The following is a 22294-nucleotide window of genomic DNA, read 5'->3' on the forward strand; positions in this document are numbered from 1 at the left end:
TATCAATGGCAGAGCCAGGGCTAGAACTCAGGAGTTCTGGTCTCCTAGCCCTGCTTGGCTACTCTGTCAGAGTCACACTTATTTGCATAGAGGTGTGGCGTTGTGTCATGTATTCCTTAGTAGAGGACCTGGAACAATAGCATCTTCAAGACATCCTGACTACTGTGCTAGGGAAGTATGGTGATAAGGCTTGTGACATATGTATTTGAACCAAAAGCAAAATCTTTCACAGTCGTCAGAACCAATTGACTTAGGCCACGCATAGCTTTTTCAGCACCCCTCACATTCATTTTGCAAGAGGAAACTCCACCTCAAAGGAGCACTTGGGGCAGAGCATCAGGAATTTGCTTCCAAAAGCAGCCAAAGTTAAATACTGTAACTACCAGGCACTCTGACAAATGCAAATGACTAATAACTACTGTAGTCAAGAGGCCTGGAGTAGCTGAGATGGGATCAAGATAAATTACTGCTGGGTGTGTGATAGAATCACACTCCCAGCAGCCCTGAGGTTTTGGCTGCTCCCAGACACAGTGGAAATGCATCCCTCCCAACCCTGCAGCTACTTATGTAGAGGTGTTTTCCTAATGTTCCACTTACATCCGTGAATATAAGAATGGCCAGACTGGGTCAGACCAAGGGTCCATCCAGCCCAGCATCCTGTCTGCCGACAGTGGCCAGTGCCAGGTGCCCCAGAGGGAGTGAACCTAACAGGCAATGATCAGGTGATCTCTCTCCTGCCATCCATGTCCATTCTCTGACAAACAGAGGCTAGCGACACCATTCCTTCCCCGTCCTGGCTAATAGCCATTAATGGACTTAACCTCCATGAATGTATCTAGTTCTCTTTTAAACCCTGTTGTAGTCCTAGCCTTCACAACGTCCTCAGGCAAGGAGTTCCACAGGTTGACCGTGCGCTATGTGAAGAAGAATTTCCTTTTATTTGAAGTGCAGCCAAGCACTGACATCTGGGATCCAAGCTCTTCCAGGAGTCTCTCCCCATCTTAAACCATGCAGCTGAGTCTAACGTGGGTCACGGTGTGAGCTGAGGTTACAGATGTGTTCTGCCTGCCTCTGGTGAGAAGCTCAGGTATGTGGGCTGAGAGTGCAATATAAATACCTCCACAGTAGGGCAGCTTATACAGCCTCTCCTGTTAGATGAACTGTCAGATCTACTCAAGGATGCAAGTGGCTTTGGGACAGGGACTGTCTGTTATGTATGTGTGCAGCACCTCACTGCACGGGGCCTTTAGATGCTACTGCACCATAAAGGTAATAACAATAACTATCTACTATGTGGGTTTGTGCCTAGCAGCCCGCAGAGGAGGTAAGACCTGATAGCTGCACAGCTAAGCACTCCTTTAGCTGCAGTGGTCAGGTCCATTTTTCTTGGAACAGAAGGGTCTGAGTTCCGTCCCCTGATCAAACTTGTGGCATGCATGTAGCCACGCTGTGCAGTATGAATGATACGAAGTAGCCTGCATAGATTGCACCGGAGAGGTGAGCCCACAGTATTGTCTCTCCTCATCCCCTACTCAGTTGTGTGTGCTAGTGTAACCAATTAAGCAGCTAGAGCTTCTCTGGTGAACACAAGGCAAGGCTGGAGCTGCTGGGGGTTAGAGGGTACACGCAGTATGGAAGGCAATGGACACTGACTGTCTCTCCACCTGGTATATGGGTACAATTCCCAGAAAAGGCTGGGGTCCACAAGCCTATCAGAAACATCTGGCTTGAAATCTCATTTTAAGGCAGGAAATTAATTTGGATGTTAAGCCATTTCCTTTCATCTCTATGGAGAGCAACTCTGGTGGCACGACAGCTGGAGAGCAGTATTTGGGAAACCCTGATTTTCATTAAGTTGCAGAGAAGAGAGAGAGAGAGGTCATGGAAAAGCCAGGGATGCCCTCACTGCCCATAATGCAACTTAATGAAAAGGAAGAGAGGTTTCTGGAGTGGGAGCAATTTACAGCCAACAATTCTTATTGCTCTTCCCTCACCCTTAAATTCTCCTTTTTCCAGGTTCTTACATGAGACCCATTTCCAGCCTGTCAAAGAGCCTTTAAGGGGTTCAGAACTCAGCTCTGACCTGTGCCTGGTTTTCCGCCTAATTCATGGGACTTAGAGAACTGAGTGCATGTGATTGAGAGTCAGGGTTGATGAGAGATACAAGCAGCAGTTTGTTCTCAGTGGGAGAGGGAGCTGGAAGGAGTATCCGAGTGCAGGAGTCTCTTGTGTCTGGCGTGTCATGTAACTGGAGTCTAGAGAAGGATCAGCAGTGAGTCCCTGCTGGGGAGAAGCAGGAATTGCTTGGGAAGGATTAAGCCTTAGGGAGTGGACTGATTTGGTGGGAAGAAGCCTTGAGGGAACTGAAGAAAGGTGGAGGCTCAGAATGAAAGTGTTGCCTCTATCAGACTTGAACTCCACTTCCAATATTAATAATGAGACCCTGGATGGGGGGACTGTGTGGAGCTGTACAAAGTGTGATTATACTGTAGAGTGGAGCTGAGGTAAGGGCTGTTGTAGAGAGAAGCCGCACCATCACACAATCTCACAAGGGTCGTAACTATAGCAAAGGTTTGCACAAAGCCTGTGGGAATATCAGCTCAGTTTTTGGATCAGAGCTCCTGATGGATCATATGGTTGCATTTTCACAAACTTCTATTACTGCTGGAGTAAATGGTTCACTTCCCAGGCAAAACCAGTCCCACTGTTGTGAGGTAGGTAACCTTGGCAGTCTTAAAGCTGATGAGCAGTGATTACAGTCTTATTCCAACATACTTTAGTACAAGGCAAACAGTACAGAGGTCTGGCTCTGAGAGACAGCCCGGCAACAGCATTGAGCAGTCAATCCACTTTGTCAGGCTCTGGGTACATCCAGCAACCTGGCAGTGCTGAAGTGTATATTCTGTGGCAGACAAATTCAAATTAATGGGTTTTCTCATCTTCTGCTCACTCTCTTCCCATACCTCTGGACCACTCTCCTAAAACCACCACAAATGTACTAAGGGTTCTCTTTATCTGTTTAAAATGTATCTGTATAAAAAGTCTGTATGGAGAAAGAGTGAGAGAATAATGAACTGGCTGGTGTGTATGTTCCCTATTGGTCTTTGCTGGATGGAATCAGAACAGTTCCATCCTGTGGCATAGGCTCCGTCCTGCTAGCAACTGATGGAGATTCTCCCTTAGCACAAACTGGGCTTTTGGAGCAGGAGGAACAGAGCTCTGTCCCCACTGCTGTTGTGAAATTCCAAATGGTCACAGTGTGCAGCACCATGACAACAGTGAAGTGCTTGTTATTCTGTGGGTGTAATTGACACCACTTTATCTATGACAGAGTTATAATGATCTCGTACCAATCCAGATGGCAAAATGGCTGCATCTTGGACATGAAAATGGTAACTGATTTCTACCATGGCTGTGTTACAGTGTTAACGCTGGCTACAGAGTGTGGGGACAAAGACCAAATGGCAGCGGCAGCATAACAGGAAGCATGCTGTGTTGCTGCCCGTGCTGTTCCAGTTCTGCCTCTGACATACTTCAGTCTCTCGGGCTGTTAATTCAGCAATGGCACTAAAACAGAAAAAGCAAGACATATAGAGACAGTGGGTTCACCATCAGTCTACTAACTAGGACAGCCAGTGGGAGTTTTTCAGTATCAAACACATCAGGAGCAGCTCTCCAGTGCTCAGGAGTCAAGGCAGCTACAGCATCCCTCTGCCTTCTACTTAGGTTTCATCCAGATCTGAGAACACTGAGGGAGGGGAGGGGGAGAAGAAAGTAGTGAATCATGTCAAGAGGGAGGCGTTGGGGGTGGGAGGGACAGGAACTGAAGTTACCAGATGCTGACTTAGCATGCTTTTCCTCTTGGACCTTGCACAGTGAGCAGCCAGGAGGGACATTAATGTTTAACTCCATTTAAGCTGATTTGATGAGGGAAAGGTGAAGTGTATTTCTCTCCCTGGAGCCACTGTGCTGCTTGTACCACAGATATGAGAGCCTGGTGATTGGGCAACAAAATGGCAAATAAAATTTAATGTGGATAAATGTAAAGTAATGCACATTAGAAAAAAATAACCCCAACTATACATACAATATGATGGGGGCTAATTTAGCTACAACGAGTCAGGAAAAAGATCTTGGCATCATCGTGGATAGTTCTCTGAAGATGTCCACGCAGTGCGCAGAGGCGGTCAAAAAAGCAAACAGGATGTTAGGAATCATTAAAAAGGGGACAGGTAATAAGACTGAGAATATATTATTGCCATTATATAAATCCATGGTACGCTCACGTCTCGAATACTGTGTACAGATGTGATCTCCTCACCTCAAAAAAGATATTCTAGCACTAGAAAAGGTTCAGAAAAGGGCAACAAAAATGATTAGGGGTTTGGAGAGGGTCCCATATGAGGAAAGATTAAAGAGGCTAGGCCTCTTCAGCTTGGAAAAGAGGAGACTAAGGGGGGATATGATAGAGGTATATAAAATCATGAGTGATGTGGAGAAAGTGGATAAGGAAAAGTTATTTACTTATTCCCATAATACAAGAACTAGGGGTCACCAAATGAAATTAACAGGCAGCAGGTTTAAAACAAATAAAAGGAAGTTCTTCACCAGCCCACAGTCAACTTGTGGAACTCCTTGCCTGAGGAGGTTGTGAAGGCTGGGACTATAACAGTGTTTAAAAGGGAACTGGATAAATTCATGGTGGCTAAGTCCATCAATGGCTATTAGCCAGGAAGGGTAAAGAATGGTGTCCATAGCCTCTGTTCATCAGAGGATGGAGATGGATGGCAGGAGAGAGATCACTTGATCAGTGCCTGTTAGGTTCACTCCCTCTGGGGCACTTGGAATTGGCCACTGTCGGTAGACAGATACTGGGCTAGATGGCCGTTTTTATGTTCTTATGGTGGCTTCATGGACTTCGTCATACAACATAATCCGAACAGCACAATCCAACTGATAAGCTCGAGAAGGGAAGTGGGGAAATCAACAGCATTAACACTTTGGCCTCCATTTTCACGGTTTACTGGCCACACAAATACAGCTGGAGGATAGCCAGACAAACACTGTAAAGAATAAAAGTAAGGAAAAGCTCTCTTCACTTGCCAGCAACCCACATTATCAATGATGCATTCAGAAACAGGCCCCCAGAACCACCTGCATCCCAGCCTTCTCTGGCTTGTAGCATTTACAGTGTGGAGATTGGAGCAGGGCTCACGGGCTCTGCTGCAGGACCCGTTTCTGTGGCTTTCTTCGATAATGTCTGTCTCTGGAAAATAGCTCTCATTGTGCTGCAACTGGAAAGCAGTAATTGGGAAGTGCTGATTTTCATTTAACTGGAGGGACGAGGAGGACAGGGGGAAAGTCAGGGATGTGTTCAATGCAGTAGGCGAGGTCCATGGGGTGGGGGTGAAGGTGATAATGTAGTGTCTAACCAAGATACCCTTCTTCCTTGGATTGTTGGTCACTTTTTCTCCACCTTGAATTCTTCTTCCCAAGGTGAATGAAATCTTCACCTGACAGTCAGAAGGCAGATCTAGTAGATAAAGCGCAGGATTGGGAGAACTCCAAGTTCTGTTCCCAACTCCGACACTGACTTACTGTATAACCTTTGGCAAGTCACTTCCCCTTCCTGTCCATCAGAACACCCATTTGTGAAATGGGAATAACGTTGACCTGCCTCTCAGTCAATTATTGTTACTGAAACACTCTGAGATCCATAGGTGGAAGTGCAGAGGCAAATCGCTGCGCAGGATTGTAATCTGTGGCTAGCTAGGAGCCCTCTGGGAAAGATACAGGAAAATTAGCGAAAGTCCAGAGGAGAGCAACAAAAATGGTTAAAGGTCTAGAAAACATGACCTATAAGGAAAGATTGAAAAAAATTAGTTTGTTTAGTCTGAAGAAGAAAAGACTGAGGGGGGACATGATAACAGTACGTAAAAGGTTGTTATTAAGAGAAGGGTGGTAAATAATTTTTATCCATTGAGGACCAGGCAAGAAGTAATGGGCTTAAATTGTAGCAAGAGAGATTTAAGTTAGACATTAGGAAAAACTTCCTAGTTGTAAGGGTAGTTAATCACTGGAGCAAATTAGCTAGGGAGGTTGTGGAATCTCCATCATTCTAGGTTAGACAAACATCTGTCAGGGATGACATAGATAATACTTAGTCCTGCCTCAATGCAGGGGACTGGACTAGATGACCTACTGAGGTCCCTTCCAGTCCTACATTTCTGTGATTCTGTGCATGTCACAGTGCCACTTGACACAATCTCTTGGAACTTTGCAATGACAGAAATGGAACTCAAATTCCCCTTCTCCAAAAGCAAGAGCCCCTACCAAATGAGCTACAGAAGAATCACCATTAGCTGATAGCAGAATACAGCCTATGAGGGTACTCTTCAGTACTTACGTTGTTTATCTTTTCAAGTAGAGGCCACACACCAGCCAAGTCCTTGCAGCGTGTTTCTATATTTCCTTTTTATTTGCATAAACCACACATTTCAGCTGAAAACCCCTCCATGAAGGTGTTTGCACCATTCACTCCCACCTTGGTCCCCTCCCCCTACACTGCATACTGTACACATGGACAAGGGATTAATAGCAGAGCATAGAGAGATGCAGTGAACCACTGGGTTAAATGGAGATCCAATAAATGGAGATCCAATAGCCATTAACAGTGAGTTGAGACCTGTGGCATTAAGGAGGTAGTAGTTTATTAGAGATTTACTTCAGCCTCCACTATAAAATGAAATGCGTACACTGGGAAAGAAATCAAAAGCTATGCCTGTCAGGCAGATCCAGCCTCTTTCTCAATCTCTCAGGAGGGCTGAGTGGAAAGGAATTCTGTAATTCATCATATGAAAGTGACAGTATATGTTAGAGTTAACAAGCCCATAGCAAGAAAGCACATGACAAAGGATGATTGGAGCAGACTGGGGAACCTATCTGTCCATCCTTGCACTGTGGTTCTGAAATGTTCTGTGTCTGAGGGAGGCTGGAATTCTTTCCCCAGGATGTAATAGTGGCTTTTGCTTTATTAACCTCTCACATGACTGGATATCTTAGACCAAATCCTTCATTTGAAGGCCTAATTCTGAGGCTCTTTACCCTGCTCTGCCAGTATAATCATCATTTAAACCCATTTTAAGACCCTGCCCCTATACAGCTAGAGAAGTTGTAAAGGGGACTTTGGGGATGGCTACACTTGCAGCTGTACAGCGCTGCCGCGGGAGTGCTCCCGCAGCAGCGCTTTGAAGTGTGAGTGTGGTCACGGCGCCAGCGCTGGGAGAGAGCTCTCCCAGCGCTGCAGGTACTCCATCTCCTTGCGGGGATTAGTTTACAGCGCTGGGAGCACCGTTTACACTGGCGCTTTGCAGCACTGTAACTTGCTGCACTCGGGGGTGTTTTTTCACACCTCTGAATGAGACAGTTGCAGTGCTGGAAAGCGCCAGTGTAGCCAAGGCCTCAGTGTATATGAGAATCGTCCCCTAATTAGCATTTATTCAATCAAACCTCCTAAAATCTGCCTTGAGTTACATCCCCCGTAAATCTGGAGTAACTCTAATGTTACTTTAGATTTGCAGGGTAAATATGGGATCAAGATGATTGTGGCAGATACGGGGCCAGCTTTCTGCTCTCTGTTATGCCCGAGCAGCTCTGCCACAGTCAAGAATCTGGCTTGTGATAATATACAATGACTTTTGTATGTATTGCAATCAGTTAACTGGTTTGACTGTAAAATACCACTGAACTTTTTCTCAATTGATTTTAGCTGATAATATTAAGATGTTGGTTAATTGGTTCAGATTGCATTCCTGTAAGGAACGGTGGGCCGGTGCATACTCTATTTGCCTGAGTGTGTACTGAATAAAGACACTAAGATCTGATCCTGTGCTTGCTCTTTTATCTATGCTCCATAAAGAGTCAGTTCTAACTTCTTATACATGTTTTCTGGAGCACTATGTTAACATCCTGCCTAGAACCTCTAATCTTCAGTCCCAAATCTGCACATGCTTTTCTGACATATGAGCTGTATGAGATCTCTCCAAGTCCTGGGACTTTTTATACAGCCCTCCTGACTGCCACTGTAATGGCTGTTTAGCTTGTTTTTCTGTTGCCTTGGCTCCATAAAAAGAGGAATGTACATACTGATAGAGACTGCTTAGAATTAAAGTACAATTCCAGTTTAGTCACTGATTAAACCAGCGTTGGGAGGGACTTTTATGAAGTTAATTGACTGGGTGTAGTTCTAAGAAACAGAAAGGGCATCTGGGTGTTAGGACTGGCCATATCACTGAATGCTGCCCTCAAATCATAGCTGCCCAATTTTGCAGCATGCTGAGACCGTCCTATAGGGAACTGAACAGCCTCAACAACTCATTGGGAATCAATTAAAGGACTCAGCCTCCATCACAGAGTGCCAGCATATGTCAGGATTGACCCTAGGTGAAATATTAAACAGACTGTTGAGACAAAAATAAATATTGATCTTGATTCTCCTCTGCCATGCCAATTAGGAAAAACTCTACTGAAGTTGATTGAATTCCACTGCTCTAAGAGTAATGTAAGAGGAGAATCCAGCCCAATTAAAAAAACAAACCCTGTTGCTGTGTTACTGACTATACCTGAGATTGTTAATCCAGAAAGAATGGTTAAAATCTCACTGAGTTTTCACCATTTATGGTGATGTCATAAATAGATGGCCTGTTAGAGATTAATTAAAATAATTTATTAAAACAAATAAACATCACAGACACTTTACATTAAATTACATTAAAGCATCCAGTGCAAATTATACATAGATCTCATCTAGGCAACCTTGTGCCTTGTTATGGCTGCCTCCTTGCACCCCCCTCACCCCGTTCTTGTTGTGGGCCGTGTCCCTTGTCACATCTTGTCCTGATTTAGGTCCTGATCCTGCAATCAGCTCGAGGCAGATCTCTGCACCCTCATGGAGTTCTCTTGAAGTCAATAGGGCTCCACATGGATGGAGCAGTCTACACATATATTATTATCAGGATTGGGGCTTTAGACTGTAAATTCTTTGGAACTGGGACTGACTTTTACTATATGTTTATATAATGGCCTGGGTTCCTAATTCTTATTGTGGCCTCTGAATGCTACTGTAATGCAAATAAGTAATGTGCTAAAAAGGTCTGTTTATCTTTTACTATTTGAGCAGTGAAACTAAACTTGTCAATTTCACTTTCTGGTTCTTGAGCACTATCTCAAGTACCTTCTGTTTGGATTCCCAACACTGCAGGGGAATCCTTAAATTAAAGAGAATTATTTTAATTACAATGCTTAAAAATAATTTTTACATTTTTATATTTAAGGAGAATCATGGACTACTGCACTCAGGGGAGGGGGTAAAATGGGATCCAGTGGGAGCCACCCCTCCTCCCAGCATCCCACTGGATCCAGAACTGTGCAGGGGAGCCCGCCCCCCATTCTTGGGGCACTGGGACCCAGATGGTACCACCCCTCCCTCCATGTGGGCCTTGGAGAAGACAGCAGAGAGGAGCCACCAGAGACTCCAACCAGTAGGGACAGAAGCAGCCAAAGCAGGGGGATCTTTGGTCCTGGGGACATGTGGAGAAGTTTCTACAGTTTTGACTGGACTTCCTATGTCCTGTGCTTCAACTCCCCTACACCTTCAGTCTCTTCGCTTCAGCTTTACTCTAGACCTGATCCTATTACCCTTCTCTCCCCTGCCCTGTCTCCCTCACCGCTTCCCTTTTCTTCCCGTTTAGCTGATCCCCTCCTCAATAAACTTCCCCGCCCCAAAACAGTGATGGAATTTATATGCCATTTGCTGACATCGCATTGTTCACTCTGCAGGGGTGTTCTACCCCTTCTCTGATCCTGTGTCTGTCTTGTCTATTTGGACTGTAAACTCTTCAGGGAAGCAACCACCTGTTACTGTATGTTCATAGAGCACCTAGCACAAGGGCCCCCCCCCTTGGATGGCCCTTAAACATTACCATAATATACATTATTAATTATTTTTATTTATTATTAATAATAATATAAGATGGCTGCATAGATAGATGCAATCCCCATGGAATTTTTTTTCTTAAATTGGAGTTGTTTGTTGAAGTAATTAATATAATATTATTATTAATGTAACCTTTAATTAAAATACATAATTACAGAATTACCATTGAAGAATGTATAAATTAGAAAGACAGGAAATGACCAACTAAGGTAACTTACATAAGCATATTATTTCCTTTACATTTCGTACATTTAATTAATAAGATTGACTTGAGCAAGTTTACCTTACAGATTCCGATAACAGCTGAAACCTTCCTCCATCACGACATTCTTACAAATGCTTTCAACATATAGATCAACCCGTCTGTGTGTGTGTGTGTAATTGGTGATGTGTCTATCTTCTGTGTCAGAGTTCAGGTTGTTATTGGACCATGTAAGGTGCACATATCAATACTGATATTACTGTAATTAATGTAAACTAGTTAGTAATTTCCTGTCTTAGTGATTCGGGTGTGTAATGGTCTGTATTGTGTCTGAGTTACATTCATTTCTTCAACAACCTTAGGTCTAAGTTAACAACGATTTTTGTTGGGGGGGGGGATTTTCTTGTGTTTGCAAAATAAATATAAGGATCCTTGAAAGCTTCAGTTGGGTTGGCACAGGAAACGTTTGCCCTATCTAGCTCCCACTAGTGCTACAGAAATAATAATAATTTGAGGTGGGATTTTCAAAGGAGTCTGATGACTTTTGCACACTCAGAGTTGCACCAGTTCAATTAAAGATGTGATTTTAAGCGTATTTGATTAAACTGATGCAAAAAGCTCTGAGAATGCTCTTATTTTGGTTTAAGCAGGCTTATAGCAATTCAGTTTAAGCTGGTTAGGAACAGTTTTAAGCTAAAATGAAAGAACCTGCTCTTAGGATGAAATAAGAGCATCCACACGGGTTTGGATCAGTTTATCTAAACCAGTTAAAATGTGTGTGTAGATGAGGGTTAGAGAATCAATGTATGAGATTATAATGCTAGTGTAGGATGTCAGATTAATAGTCCTGGAGACAAATTTGTCTCTTTATCTGTGGGACAGGCATGCATGGAACACAGCAAGGCAAGCTCCTCTCCTCCCCCTGCACTGCCCGTAGTCCTCAGCACCACTCTGGCAGGACCACTTCTAGGTAGAAGAGGGGACTTTCCTCTCCCTGTCTACATTCAGCCCTTGGTTTCTTCTCTTAGGGTATGTCTCCACTGCAGTCTGCAGAGTTAACCCAGGTGATCAGCACTTGGGTTAGCCTGGTCCTGATGTGAGCAACCCCTCTGCAAAGCACACTGAAGTTGTTGCATCCACACTGGTGCTGCATACACTTGTGTGAGGCATTCAGACATCTGCAATCATGTTCTCTGCTTCTTAGCATGCACTAAGATGTGTCACTCTATAAATTATTTTGCAGTGTATTGTGGGAGAACTTATCTGTCCTTCGTGGGCCTCTCTGTGGAAGTGCCCTTAGCTCACCAATCCAGAAAAGCAAGCCACTCCCTGCTTGGCATGCTCTAGACTTCTGTCCATGGCTTCTTTTCCAGCCAGTGGTAAGGGAATAATAACAAGTCAGAATAATGACCTGTTCCAGCTGTTGCCATTAATGTAATTCTCATTTTGGAACTAGGAGGCAAATACAGGGCATGAGACATGTGGGGTCATTTTGGCAGCAGCCTGTTGCCCTGAGAAAGTGGTGCTGTGCCTTGCTAAGGAGATCATGCAGGCTGCATGCAGACGTGGAGCAGTGAAGACAACTGATGTAAGTTTTAATAGCTTTAAATCCTCCTGTGCTGAATGGTAGTTTGGGAGCAGGGCTACAAGCACAGAATGATTGAATCACATTGTCACATAGACCTGGGACAACCAGCAATGGACCCAGAATTTCTGCACGAGGAAGGCCACCTTAGACTCCCAACCAGGATGCCTGTGTTAGGGAGATTAGGAGCAGGGCAGACTAAACTTTATTTTTATTATTGATTTGGGCCTTTCCATTTATAACCCACAGAGTATGAAGAACTAGAGCAAAAGAGCAGCGAAAGCTATGCCAAGGTTTTTATATAGATAAACATCTTGAGGAGCCACTCTGCTGGCTGAAGAGAGAGCACACACATACCATGCTAATGAAGATACACAAAACTGCCAACATCTCAGTGTTTAGTACAGGGAGAGGAATGCAGATTATCTTGTTTGGCTGCTGGAGAACTATCTACTTACAAGCAGAAAATGAAGATCATCCAGCTGGCTAAACAATCACTCAGCCTCAGTTTTCTCTGATGTGCAGTTATTTTTTCCACTCTGAATGCTACCTCCTCGAAGCTAATGAACCAATAAATAAAAGATGGGAGATCATCTTTATCCATGGTTACTACTATCAGGCATTAGAGCAGCATTCCTTATGGTTGATAGTATTACTATTTATTTGTTTTATGGTAGCATGTGGAGCCCCACTCTTAACTTCATTGTGCTAGATGCTGCCACAGAGTTGCTGTGCAGAAGAGTTTATGATCTAAATAGGTAAGACAGACAAAGAATGGGGAAAAGGAAATATAATTATTTCCATTTTACAGGTGGGGAAATGGAGGCAGAGCTTGCGTGATTGGAAAACAGCTGTGTAGCTCAAAAGTTTATCTCGCTCACCAACAGAAGTTTGTCCAATAAAAAGTTATTACCTCACCCACCTTGACCCAAGATCACCCAGGGAATCCATGGCAGAACTGGGAATTGTGTTTTGATTTCCCCAAACACAGTTGTTTATATGAGGGATTTGCATGGGGGCAGCTATATTGGTACAAAAATTCCCTAGTGCAGGCAGGGCCTCCTCTGCCTCCTGGTGCTGCTGACTCCAGGTGGCTTCACGCATTTTGGTGCAAAACCATCTATCATTCCAGGGCCGCTTTGGATCAGGATTGGGGCCATGGTGAGCAGAGCTAGGCTAAGGGGACAGTCCATGGATCCAGAAATCCTCCTGTTAACCCTGGTGACCCTCTATGAAAGCTCTCTGCCAGGCCTCGTGTGCCAGGCTGCAGGCACCCAGGAGACACTCAGCCCTCTGCAAAGGGAGAGGAACAGAACAGGGAGAGATTAATGCGCATCGGCAGAGAAGCTTTGCCAAGGAGGGTCGAGAGGAAAAATGCGCATGCGCACCTAGGGAACGTGCGGTCGACGTGGGCGCATGCGCGCAGGAGGACCCGAACAGGGAGACGGGGCGTGGCTAAGCCGTCTGGTTGGGCGTGGCTAGCGGCAGGAGGGGGTGTGGCCAAAGCTCCCCTGGCGGAGCTCCCAGCGCTGCTGTAGGTGTCGCCGCGTCTCCTCAGCAGCGACAGGTGCGCGGCGCTGGTCCCGGCTCGCCGCCCGGCACAGGTGGGTCGTTGCGGGCGCTGGGGCCGCCTGGTTCCCTCAGGGGTCCGGTCCCCTGCTCGCTGCGGCGCCTGGATCGGCTCCGGCTCCGGTCCCTGGGCGGGCCGGTTCCCCCCAGACACCCCCGGCCGGCGGGTCCGGGTCCGGGTCCGACCCAGGCCGCCTCCCCGCGCAGCCCCTGAGGAGCGGTGGCGCCAGGGCCGGGTTGTGGGGCTGGGGCTCCCCGGGCCTGCACCTCCCCCCGCGGCTCCTGCCCCCGTGCCCTGCCGGCAGCCGCTCCCCTGCCTGCCTGGCGAGCTCCCTTGGCGGGGCAGGAGCCTGGCTCGGTCCCCTCCCGCAAGCACCTGTCGTAGGGGTCCCTCCTACGGGCGCGGGAGGGGAGGCCCTGCGGCAGGCGGGTCTGACACCTGCCAGAGCCGCATGAATACGCACTGACATACGCCCTTTCAACCGTGGGTGTGCCTGCCTGGAAAGCTGGATCAAAACTTCATGCCTGTTTTATGCCCTGGATTCATTTCCTGCCCCACCTGAGTCCTGGAAATGTACTCCGTGAGCCATACCAGGAGGAAGCCGCTATTCCTGGTCACAGTGGGAATTTTCTCTGGAGAGAAAGCTGGATATGTGACCCTTTGCTTGCTTTAGCTAGTTCAAAAAACTGAAAGATTGTACTGCTCTAAAGCTGTGCTGTTATAGTAAATCAATGCCCTTAGGAGCTTTTGCTTTGCAAAGTTCTCATAACTGCATAAATCTTGGCTAGATTTGCCACCTCCATGTTCAAAATGAAACAAAACCGAAATGGTTTCTTCATATTGTTACCCTCTTTGGCCTTAAGTGGCTAAGCTTAAAAAAAACTCTGGAGTCTAGTAGGTGGTTCTAATTGCATATAGAAATTGGTGATAGTCAAGTATTTCTTTATACATTCGTCATAAATAAAGAAGAGTGCATTAAAGTCCTGTGTCTCTGAATGCAAAAAAGAATCAAGAAGCAGAAACCACTCTTTTTTTTTTTTAACTCAGCCCCAAGCAGCCTGTACCCCAACCCAAAAACTTCTCCCCAGGTTTCTTCAAGGGTGAGCTACATTCTTTCAACTGCTCTTTCCAAATGTCTTTCACTCTCTCTTTTTCCAGTTTGTCTGTTGTGCCTTCCCATACATGTACCACCTACCCAAAACAGTACTCAGCAAAAGCTCCTTGGTGGGTTCACATTTTTTTTGTTTTAGGGGGCCAGGGGTTTATCCTTAGAGTAATAGTAATTGAATGGTGAGTTCATGCCTACCAGTCTCAATGAGGTTTTAACTCAATCCATAACAAGGTTTCACTGAGCTCATAATATAAATTGTCTGATCACCTGTGTTTATTTTCTCCTCTTCTGTGCCATGCAGTATTGAAAATTTACCAGTGAAATTTGTTTGCGCCCATCTTTCAAGGAAATGAAAGGTGTCTGATGGCATCTTGATATGTTTGTGGAGAGCCTGTTTTATATAGACTGCTAACAAATGTTTGGTAATGGGCATGGTATAGTCTTCACATTCTTTCAGTATATTCCCTAAATACTAGGTGAACACTCTGAAATGCAATTTAAGGGAAAAAACAGTAATAATTATTTTGCCTTTACAAGCCTCTCACCACCATTAAAGAGGAAAAATGTTTAGGGTTATCCTGCCTTCTCCAGCCTTGGTACAAATCTGGGCCACAGTATCTTTGTGTGCTACAGTGTTATGGTTGTAAGTCACATCCTAATTTGATAACTTTACACAGAAACTACAAGGTGGTTATTTCAAGTGACTTGTTCACGGCCACCTGTCCTCCTCAAGTATGGACTTATTTGTTTGGGGTAGGAAGGAATCAAGGAATAGTTCTGAATTTTGAATTGAACGGTTAGAAAACTGAAAACTTATCTTAAGAAAACATTCAGACTGACCTGCCACAATCCCAGGAAATAGTGCGGTTAGCATTTTGTCCTGTTCTGGAATATTATGTTTGTGGTGTCTTCAGATGTGTTGTGGTGTCTTCAGATCTAATTCTGATTACAGACTTTGATCTTATTCCATTAGCTGAAAGAATAGACTGTATAGTGAACCCAAAGAGCCTTATTCTTTCAGAATTTCTCAGGTGGGAGGTAACTTTTAGTTCAAGCTATTACATTATGGTAATACACAAATGATATTATGATCTCTGAACTTCTTGAGCCGTGCACCTTCTCTCTTTTATTTATCCTGATTACCTGCAAAGAATTTTTAAAATAGGCTCTATAGAGAGAGAGAGAATTCTGCTGTTGTGGTGGTAAGTATAGAATTTTCTATAAACAGCATCATAGCTGGTATCTTTATCAGCTTAGGAGCAGCTGTACCTCCATTGTTCTTCCTTGGGCAGTAGGAATATATCTATAGTTCCTACTGTATCTACTTTAATAAACTTCTGTTAGAAAGTCAGTAGTTCAACAGGTATATCTCTCTGTATTTTTAGCTTGACCAACTTGTAAACTAGCATTCAACCAATTAAATTAAACATTAATTTTTTTAGAGGATGGTCTTCTGTTTGTCCTTTTTGTGATGTGCAGTGCCCCCAGTGGTTCAGTAGAACGTGACACAAATCTATTTATAATAATTGGCCTGATATTTCTTAGGGTGACAGTATTGGTTAAAAATGTAATTTTTACATGTTCAACTTTGAACTGAATATTTGAATTGTACAAGCAAAGCCTATTCCAAAAGGAGCTTGAATCTTAGGCTATGTCTACACTACCACAGTAAAGCAACCTATGCTGCGCAACTCCAGCTCCATGAATAACAAAGCTGGAGTCAGCGTACCTTAGGTCGAGTTACCGCGGGGTCTACACTGTGGGTGGAGTTTCTCTCGTCGACCTACATTATTCTTCTCATCAGGGGTAGAGTACAGGGGTCGACTGGAGAGCGATATGCTGTCATTTGGCGGGTCTTCACTAGACCCACTAAATTGACCACCGGTGGATCGATCTCAGAGCCTCAATCCGGGCTGTAGTGTAGACTTGCCGTTAATAAATGTGAAGAAGCTTAATGAAAGGTTATGGTAGCTACTGCTAGTTCAGTGTGCTATTGGCACTGAAGCAATAGCTTGGTAGCTAAACAGTTAAGAGTCTTGAGTCTCTGAGCCCCAGGCAGAATCAGGTATCTGTGCTATTGCAGATGTCTGAGCTTTTTACCAAAGAACACTTTGTATGAAAATAAGTCAATTATTCAGTATGTTAAATGACATCTCATATTTGAATGTTCCTGCTGATTTAACACACACATTTATTAGATCACTTGTCTGGTCTTAACAGCAAATGCTTGTACTACCTCAGAGTCTTAAATAAAGGTTTTTACATCATATTTAAAACAAGAATTGTGAATGCCATTCCCAGAAAGTTGTCATTCTGAGCAGTAAATATGTGGGACTTAGGTGCTATTATTTCTTAGAAAATGGCTTCAAAGGCTCTGTAGATCAGAAAACTGGCAGGGAGATGTTTGTTTCTGTATTCTGTGGTGCCAAAGTTCAGAAAAATGGTGTGGTGTTTATATCTCTTGTTTGTTACATGCCCAGCTATTGAAGATTTTTCCTCATAGGATGACCTAATGCAGGAGTGGACAAACTTTTTGGCCTGAGGGCCGCATTGGATTTAGTAAATTGTATGGAGGGTGGTTGGGGAGGGGGTCGTGGCCCAGCCCCCACCTCCTCTCTCCCCCCCCCCCCCAAGGACCCATGCCCCATCCAACCACCCGTTCCCTGATGGCTCCTCTGGGACCCCTGCCCCATCCACACCCCCTTCTTCTTGTCCCCGACCGCCCCCGGATCCCTGCTGCCCCATCTAACCCCTCTTCTCATTCCTGATGCCCCCCCGACCCCTGCTCCCATTCAACCACCCCTTTGCCCTGTCCCCTGACTGCCCCCCCGGGACTCCTGCCCCCATTCAACCCCCTGTTCCTCTCCTGACCACCCTGACCCCTATCCACACCCCTGCTCCTTCACCACCACCCTGAACTCCCCTGCCCTCTATCCCTGGCCCCTTACTGCGCTGCCTGGAGCACTGGTGGCTGACGGCGCTATAGCTGTGTCATCCAGCTGGAGGCAGGCCACGCCGCTGCCACCATGCAGCACAGAGACAGGTCAGACCGGGCTCTGCAGCTGCACTGCCCCAGGAGCTCACAGCCCTGCCACCCAGAGCATTGTGCTGGTGGTGGAGCGAGCAAGCTGTGGGCTTGTCTACATCAGAAAGTTGCAGCGCTGGTGAGGGAGTTACAGCGCTGCAACTTTGAAGGTGTACACATCTGCAGGGCATCACCAGCGCTGCAACTCCCTGTTTGCAGCGCTGGCCGTACTCCCGTTTTGTCTCGGGTGTAGAGGATCCAGCGCTGGTGATCCAGCGCTGGTAATCCAATGTAAACACTTAACAGCGCTTTTCTTGACCTCCATGGAAGGAGGAAGCCTCTGGTAATCAAGCTGGTCTCCTTTCCCGGTTTGCTCTCTCGTTCCCGGAACCCCGAGCAAGCAGGTCTCCTTCCCTGCAGTTTGCTGGGTGGCTCCGGGAACGCGAGAGCAAACCGCGGCGAAGCTGGTCTCCTTTCCCGGTTTGCTCTCTCGTTCCCGGAACCCCGAGCAAGCAGGTCTCCTTCCCTGCGGTTTGCTGGGTGGCTCCGGGAACGCGAGAGCAAACCGCGGCAAAGCTGGTCTCCTTCCCCGGTTTGCTCTCTCGTTCCCGGAACCCCGAGCAAGCAGGTCTCCTTCCCTGCGGTTTGCTGGGTGGCTCCGGGAACGCGAGAGCAAACCGCGGGGAAGCTGGTCGCCTTTCCCGGTTTGCTCTCGCGTTCCCGGAACCCCCCTTGAAGCCGCCCAACAGCGCTGCAGTGTGGCCACATCTAACACCACTTGCAGCGCTGGTTGCTGTAAGTGTGGCCACTCTGCAGCGCTGGCCCTATACAGCTGTACTAATACAGCTGTAACAACCAGCGCTGCAAAATTTTAGATGTAGACATGGCCTGAGGCTGTGAGGGAGAAGGGACAGCAGGGGAGAGGCCAGGGGCTAGCCTCCTAGGCAGGGAGCTCGGGGCCTGGGAGGACAGTCCTGTGGGCTGTAGTTTGCCCACCTCTGACCTAATGAGTAGTAATCCTGATGAGTTACTGTTTAGATGACAACCAAATTAATGTCTAAAAATTCTAGTAACTTCCTGTGAGTGCAAAAAGATACAACACTGAACAATATACATTAAACCTGAAAGTGTATCTACTGCCTATAACTGTTGACCCGAAGAAGAGCTCTGTGGAAGCATGAAAGCTTGTCACTCTCGGTCCAATAAAAGATACTGCCTCACCCATAGTGTCTCCCTAATATCCTGGGATCAACATGGCTACAGTGTAGGTTATCATCAGAAATATAAACTGATAGAAGTGCATATTTTAGAGGCATATATTTTATTTTGATTTTTAAAAAAAAAAGATTTGGGGTAATGAATTGGTGGATTGGTGGGTCATTGATGGGTTGACTTAATTGGTGTTGGTCCTGCTTTGAGCAGGGGGTTGAACTAGGTGATCTCCTGAGGTCTCTTCCAACCCTAATCGTCTATGATTCTATGATCAGTGTATACCTCTGCTCTGCTTCAGTTGATTTTACTTTGTTGGTCCCACTGCTCAGCTCAGATGTCCCTTTTGCTATTAACTAATGAGCTGTAATAGCAGATGTTTCTTTTTGCAAACACATCAATATAAATGTCTTTAAAAACAAACCACTCAGCCCTACCTTGAGGCAGCTAACTAATAGGGAATTGAATCTGTGTATGAATATTTTCTCTATATCTTCCACATATATATGGGTTTTACTCTACTATGGTAAATATAAGGTTTTAATTTACAGTGGCTGTGATGCAAACAGTGAAGTTTAGCTATGGCTGATGGACCATTTTCTACTCCACCTTTTTGTAAGTTGTCATGAAGACTTGCCAGGTTCCAAATATTCTCATCCGCCCTTCCACAATGATGATAAAAATGCTAGTTTACTAACCCATTTAACTCTCCCCCCAACACTAACTCAGCTCAAGATGAATTTTGCAAGGCTGTTTTAATAGGTTATCTTAATTTGAGTGATTAGTGTATTCGACAGTTATAATGCTATTTCAGAGTTCTAGTATCATTACATAAAACAAACTAAAATATTCACTAAACCTGTAATCTTGTAGAGACTTGTATGTTCTTAACTTCATGTATTATGAGTAGTCATATTCAAGTCAGATGTTCCTGTGTCTGAGCTAGTTTCCTCTTCATGTGGCATTGCAGTGGCGTGGCAGGGAACCTGCTTTTCTCAGTTCAGAGAAGGCTGTGGTACCAAGCTTGGGTCTGACAGGAACCATGCACCCACCTGGTTCCATATATGGTACCATCTTACTCCAGAACTGTAGTTTCCATGCCAGTGAAGGCTCATTAAGTGAAGAATACTCCAGAGAGAACTTCAGATCTCCTCCAACAAATTCAAAGGAGGAGTAATTGGGGTGCTTTCCTTACCTCCATCCCAGGAGCATGGTTCTGTAACCCCTAAAACCTGTTTTGATGATTTTCATGGGATAGTGTCACAAAGTGATAACCCCATTGGCATAGCTAGTCATGCTTGGGAGACTCATTTTGTAGAGAATCTCTTACTGGACTAGGCTAATGGGTTAGTCATAGGGTCCTTTGGATCCCTTGTAGAGAAGGCCTTGCAGTTGTTACAGATTTGACTTGAGTCCCTTTCCACAACATGCATGAGGAATTTCTCACTGTGGTCTGAGGCAGAATACAGTTTATTGTCCAAGAGGAACGTTTCTTAAATCCTCGTTCTTGCTATTGCAACTCTTGGTTTATAAGACTAGTCAACCATGTTGGACAAAATGCAAGGAAACTCAGAACTACAGTACCATAAATACAACAAAACAGTTGAAAAGCTAAAATAAACACTTTTAATCTTTGATGCTAACAATGTAAATTATTTACAGCCAGATTTGAATGAAGCAGGGAAGAAGTTGGTTCCATGGCTCCTCAGGCAGATAAAGGAGCTGATGAGGCAGGTTATTTATGTACTCTCCCTATGGAATGTGTAGTTTGAGGGGATTTCTCATGCTTCCTATCAGGCAAATACTGCTCAAAAAGGTTCCATAACCATGCAGCTGGGCACATGACTTCTACAGTGGGACTGTGGAGGCATACATTTGGAGTACAGACGTTGCTGTTGGCAAGTAATCCCTTTATTATCTACACTTCTGCAAGTCTATGGGTGCCCTGTCTGTGTCCTTTAGATTGTGAATCTCTGGGACAGAGAATGTGTGTGTATTGTGCAGCACAGAGCATGTTTGTACAAAACAGATAGTAAACTAATACTCATAGTAGCCAATGAATATTGCTTTCTTGAAGTGGTCTGGAATGAATTACCCAGAATGGGCTAGGAAGTAGCATGGATGCTTTAGAAACATGATGAATCTTTAAACAAAGTAAGATATTGGAAGGTGTTAATAAACCTGTGTTTCCATATTCTTAACATCTTCATGGCAACTTTCAGTGTGTGTACACTGTGTAGCCATTCAAGATTAAGCAGGCTACTTTGTTTCAGTTTTGAAAAAAATTAACAGCGATTGCTCCCATTATGGAAGAGATGTTTGCTGGAATGAGTCATGATTCTTTTAACACAGAGGTGACTGTAGGTAAAGGAGTGGTATCTGAAATGTAATGCGTGTGTTATCTGCCGTAAGTCAAAATTATTACTATCAAAGGTAAGTGAACAGAATGTTCGTGCTTAAAACAAGGTGTGTTGTTTAAACATTCTTGTTTACTTTCAACGTCCCTTGCATATTCTTTCTGTTACAACAGTGCAGCATCTTAATATCAGTATCAGCTTGGTAACAGGATTTTCCTGTAAGTGATCTGACCTTCAACAAATTAAAAATTACAAAAGAAAAGTCTTTGTATGCATCTTAATTGCTTAAAAAATGAATTTATTCCACTCTTGTCACTATTCCACCGAATTGTGTACACAAACCAGGGTGAAGATGCAAAATTACATAATAGAGTTAACTGAAAGTGATATACAGCTTCCTTACATGCTCCCTATTTAGAGCATGTCAGTCATGTTCAGCCAACATTAAACAGCAGACATAATCCTGTGAAGCACAGGTATGTTGCATTACATGTAAAAGTGCAAGGTACAAAGCATGGAGAAACTGATCCTGTTTTAACAAGCATTTCTGTGTAGTTAAGAGAGGGATATATTAGCACGTGGTTTACACTTACACCCAAATCTCAGCTATGCCTGTTCACTGTCCCTTGTTTACTTGGCATTCTTGGAAGGAAGGGAGAGATTAACTGGTGACTAGAGACTCGTCTGCAATTAAATTTTCTTTGGTTATAGCCATACATAAACAGGCATTATTCCCATGCAAACGGTGGCCTTGTCTGCCTGTGCTGCAGTTTGCACAAAAGCAGCTGCTCAGTGATGGCTGTAATTGAGGAAAATCTCTTGGTGTAGACAAGGCCTTGTTAATGTGATGGAATGTATCTAGAACTTGTGCACCTTTTAACCTCCACTTACAGTGGAGCACAGCAGCCTTGCTCTAGCAAGGCCTTAATGTCTGTAGACATTTAATGCAAAATTATTTGTGTATGGAAGAATCTTGCTGCTAAGTGGCTTGCTATCAAGTGGGCTTCACTACCTGCTTCCTTTCTGTGCCAGAAAGGGCTCTTACAGGTTGGTATCACTGGTTTTTCAGTGTGTCATGAGACAAGACTTTATAAACAAGCACTTTGAGTCACTTTTCATCTTGTGAACACATGCTCTGTCTGCCCTAACTATGCAAAGATGTTTCAGAGTACATAGTTTGGAAAGTGTCAAGAGACTGACATCAGTAATATCAAATCCATGCAGAACTGAAATTAGTCATA

At 44.7% G+C, this 22294-nt stretch overlaps 2 protein-coding genes across 3 annotated transcripts in view; both read left to right on the plus strand.

Moving 5' to 3' along the window:
• The window catches only part of FAM186A (family with sequence similarity 186 member A), a 28915-nt gene extending 18872 nt beyond the window's left edge, over positions 1-10043 (plus strand). The window contains exon 8 of the mRNA XM_030554907.1: positions 9333-10043. Within this exon, the coding sequence (XP_030410767.1) occupies positions 9333-9369 (37 nt within the window). The 3' untranslated portion in view covers positions 9370-10043. The remainder of the gene's footprint in view (positions 1-9332) is intronic.
• Positions 10044-13293: 3250 nt separating this feature from the next.
• The window catches only part of LIMA1 (LIM domain and actin binding 1), a 45763-nt gene continuing 36762 nt past the window's right edge, over positions 13294-22294 (plus strand). For both annotated transcript variants that reach the window (XM_030554913.1, XM_030554914.1), the window contains exon 1: positions 13294-13385. The gene's annotated coding sequence lies outside the window, so the exon portion shown is untranslated. The remainder of the gene's footprint in view (positions 13386-22294) is intronic.

This window comes from Gopherus evgoodei, chromosome 3 (genome assembly GCF_007399415.2).
Source record: "Gopherus evgoodei ecotype Sinaloan lineage chromosome 3, rGopEvg1_v1.p, whole genome shotgun sequence".
Taxonomy (NCBI): Eukaryota; Metazoa; Chordata; order Testudines; family Testudinidae; genus Gopherus; species Gopherus evgoodei.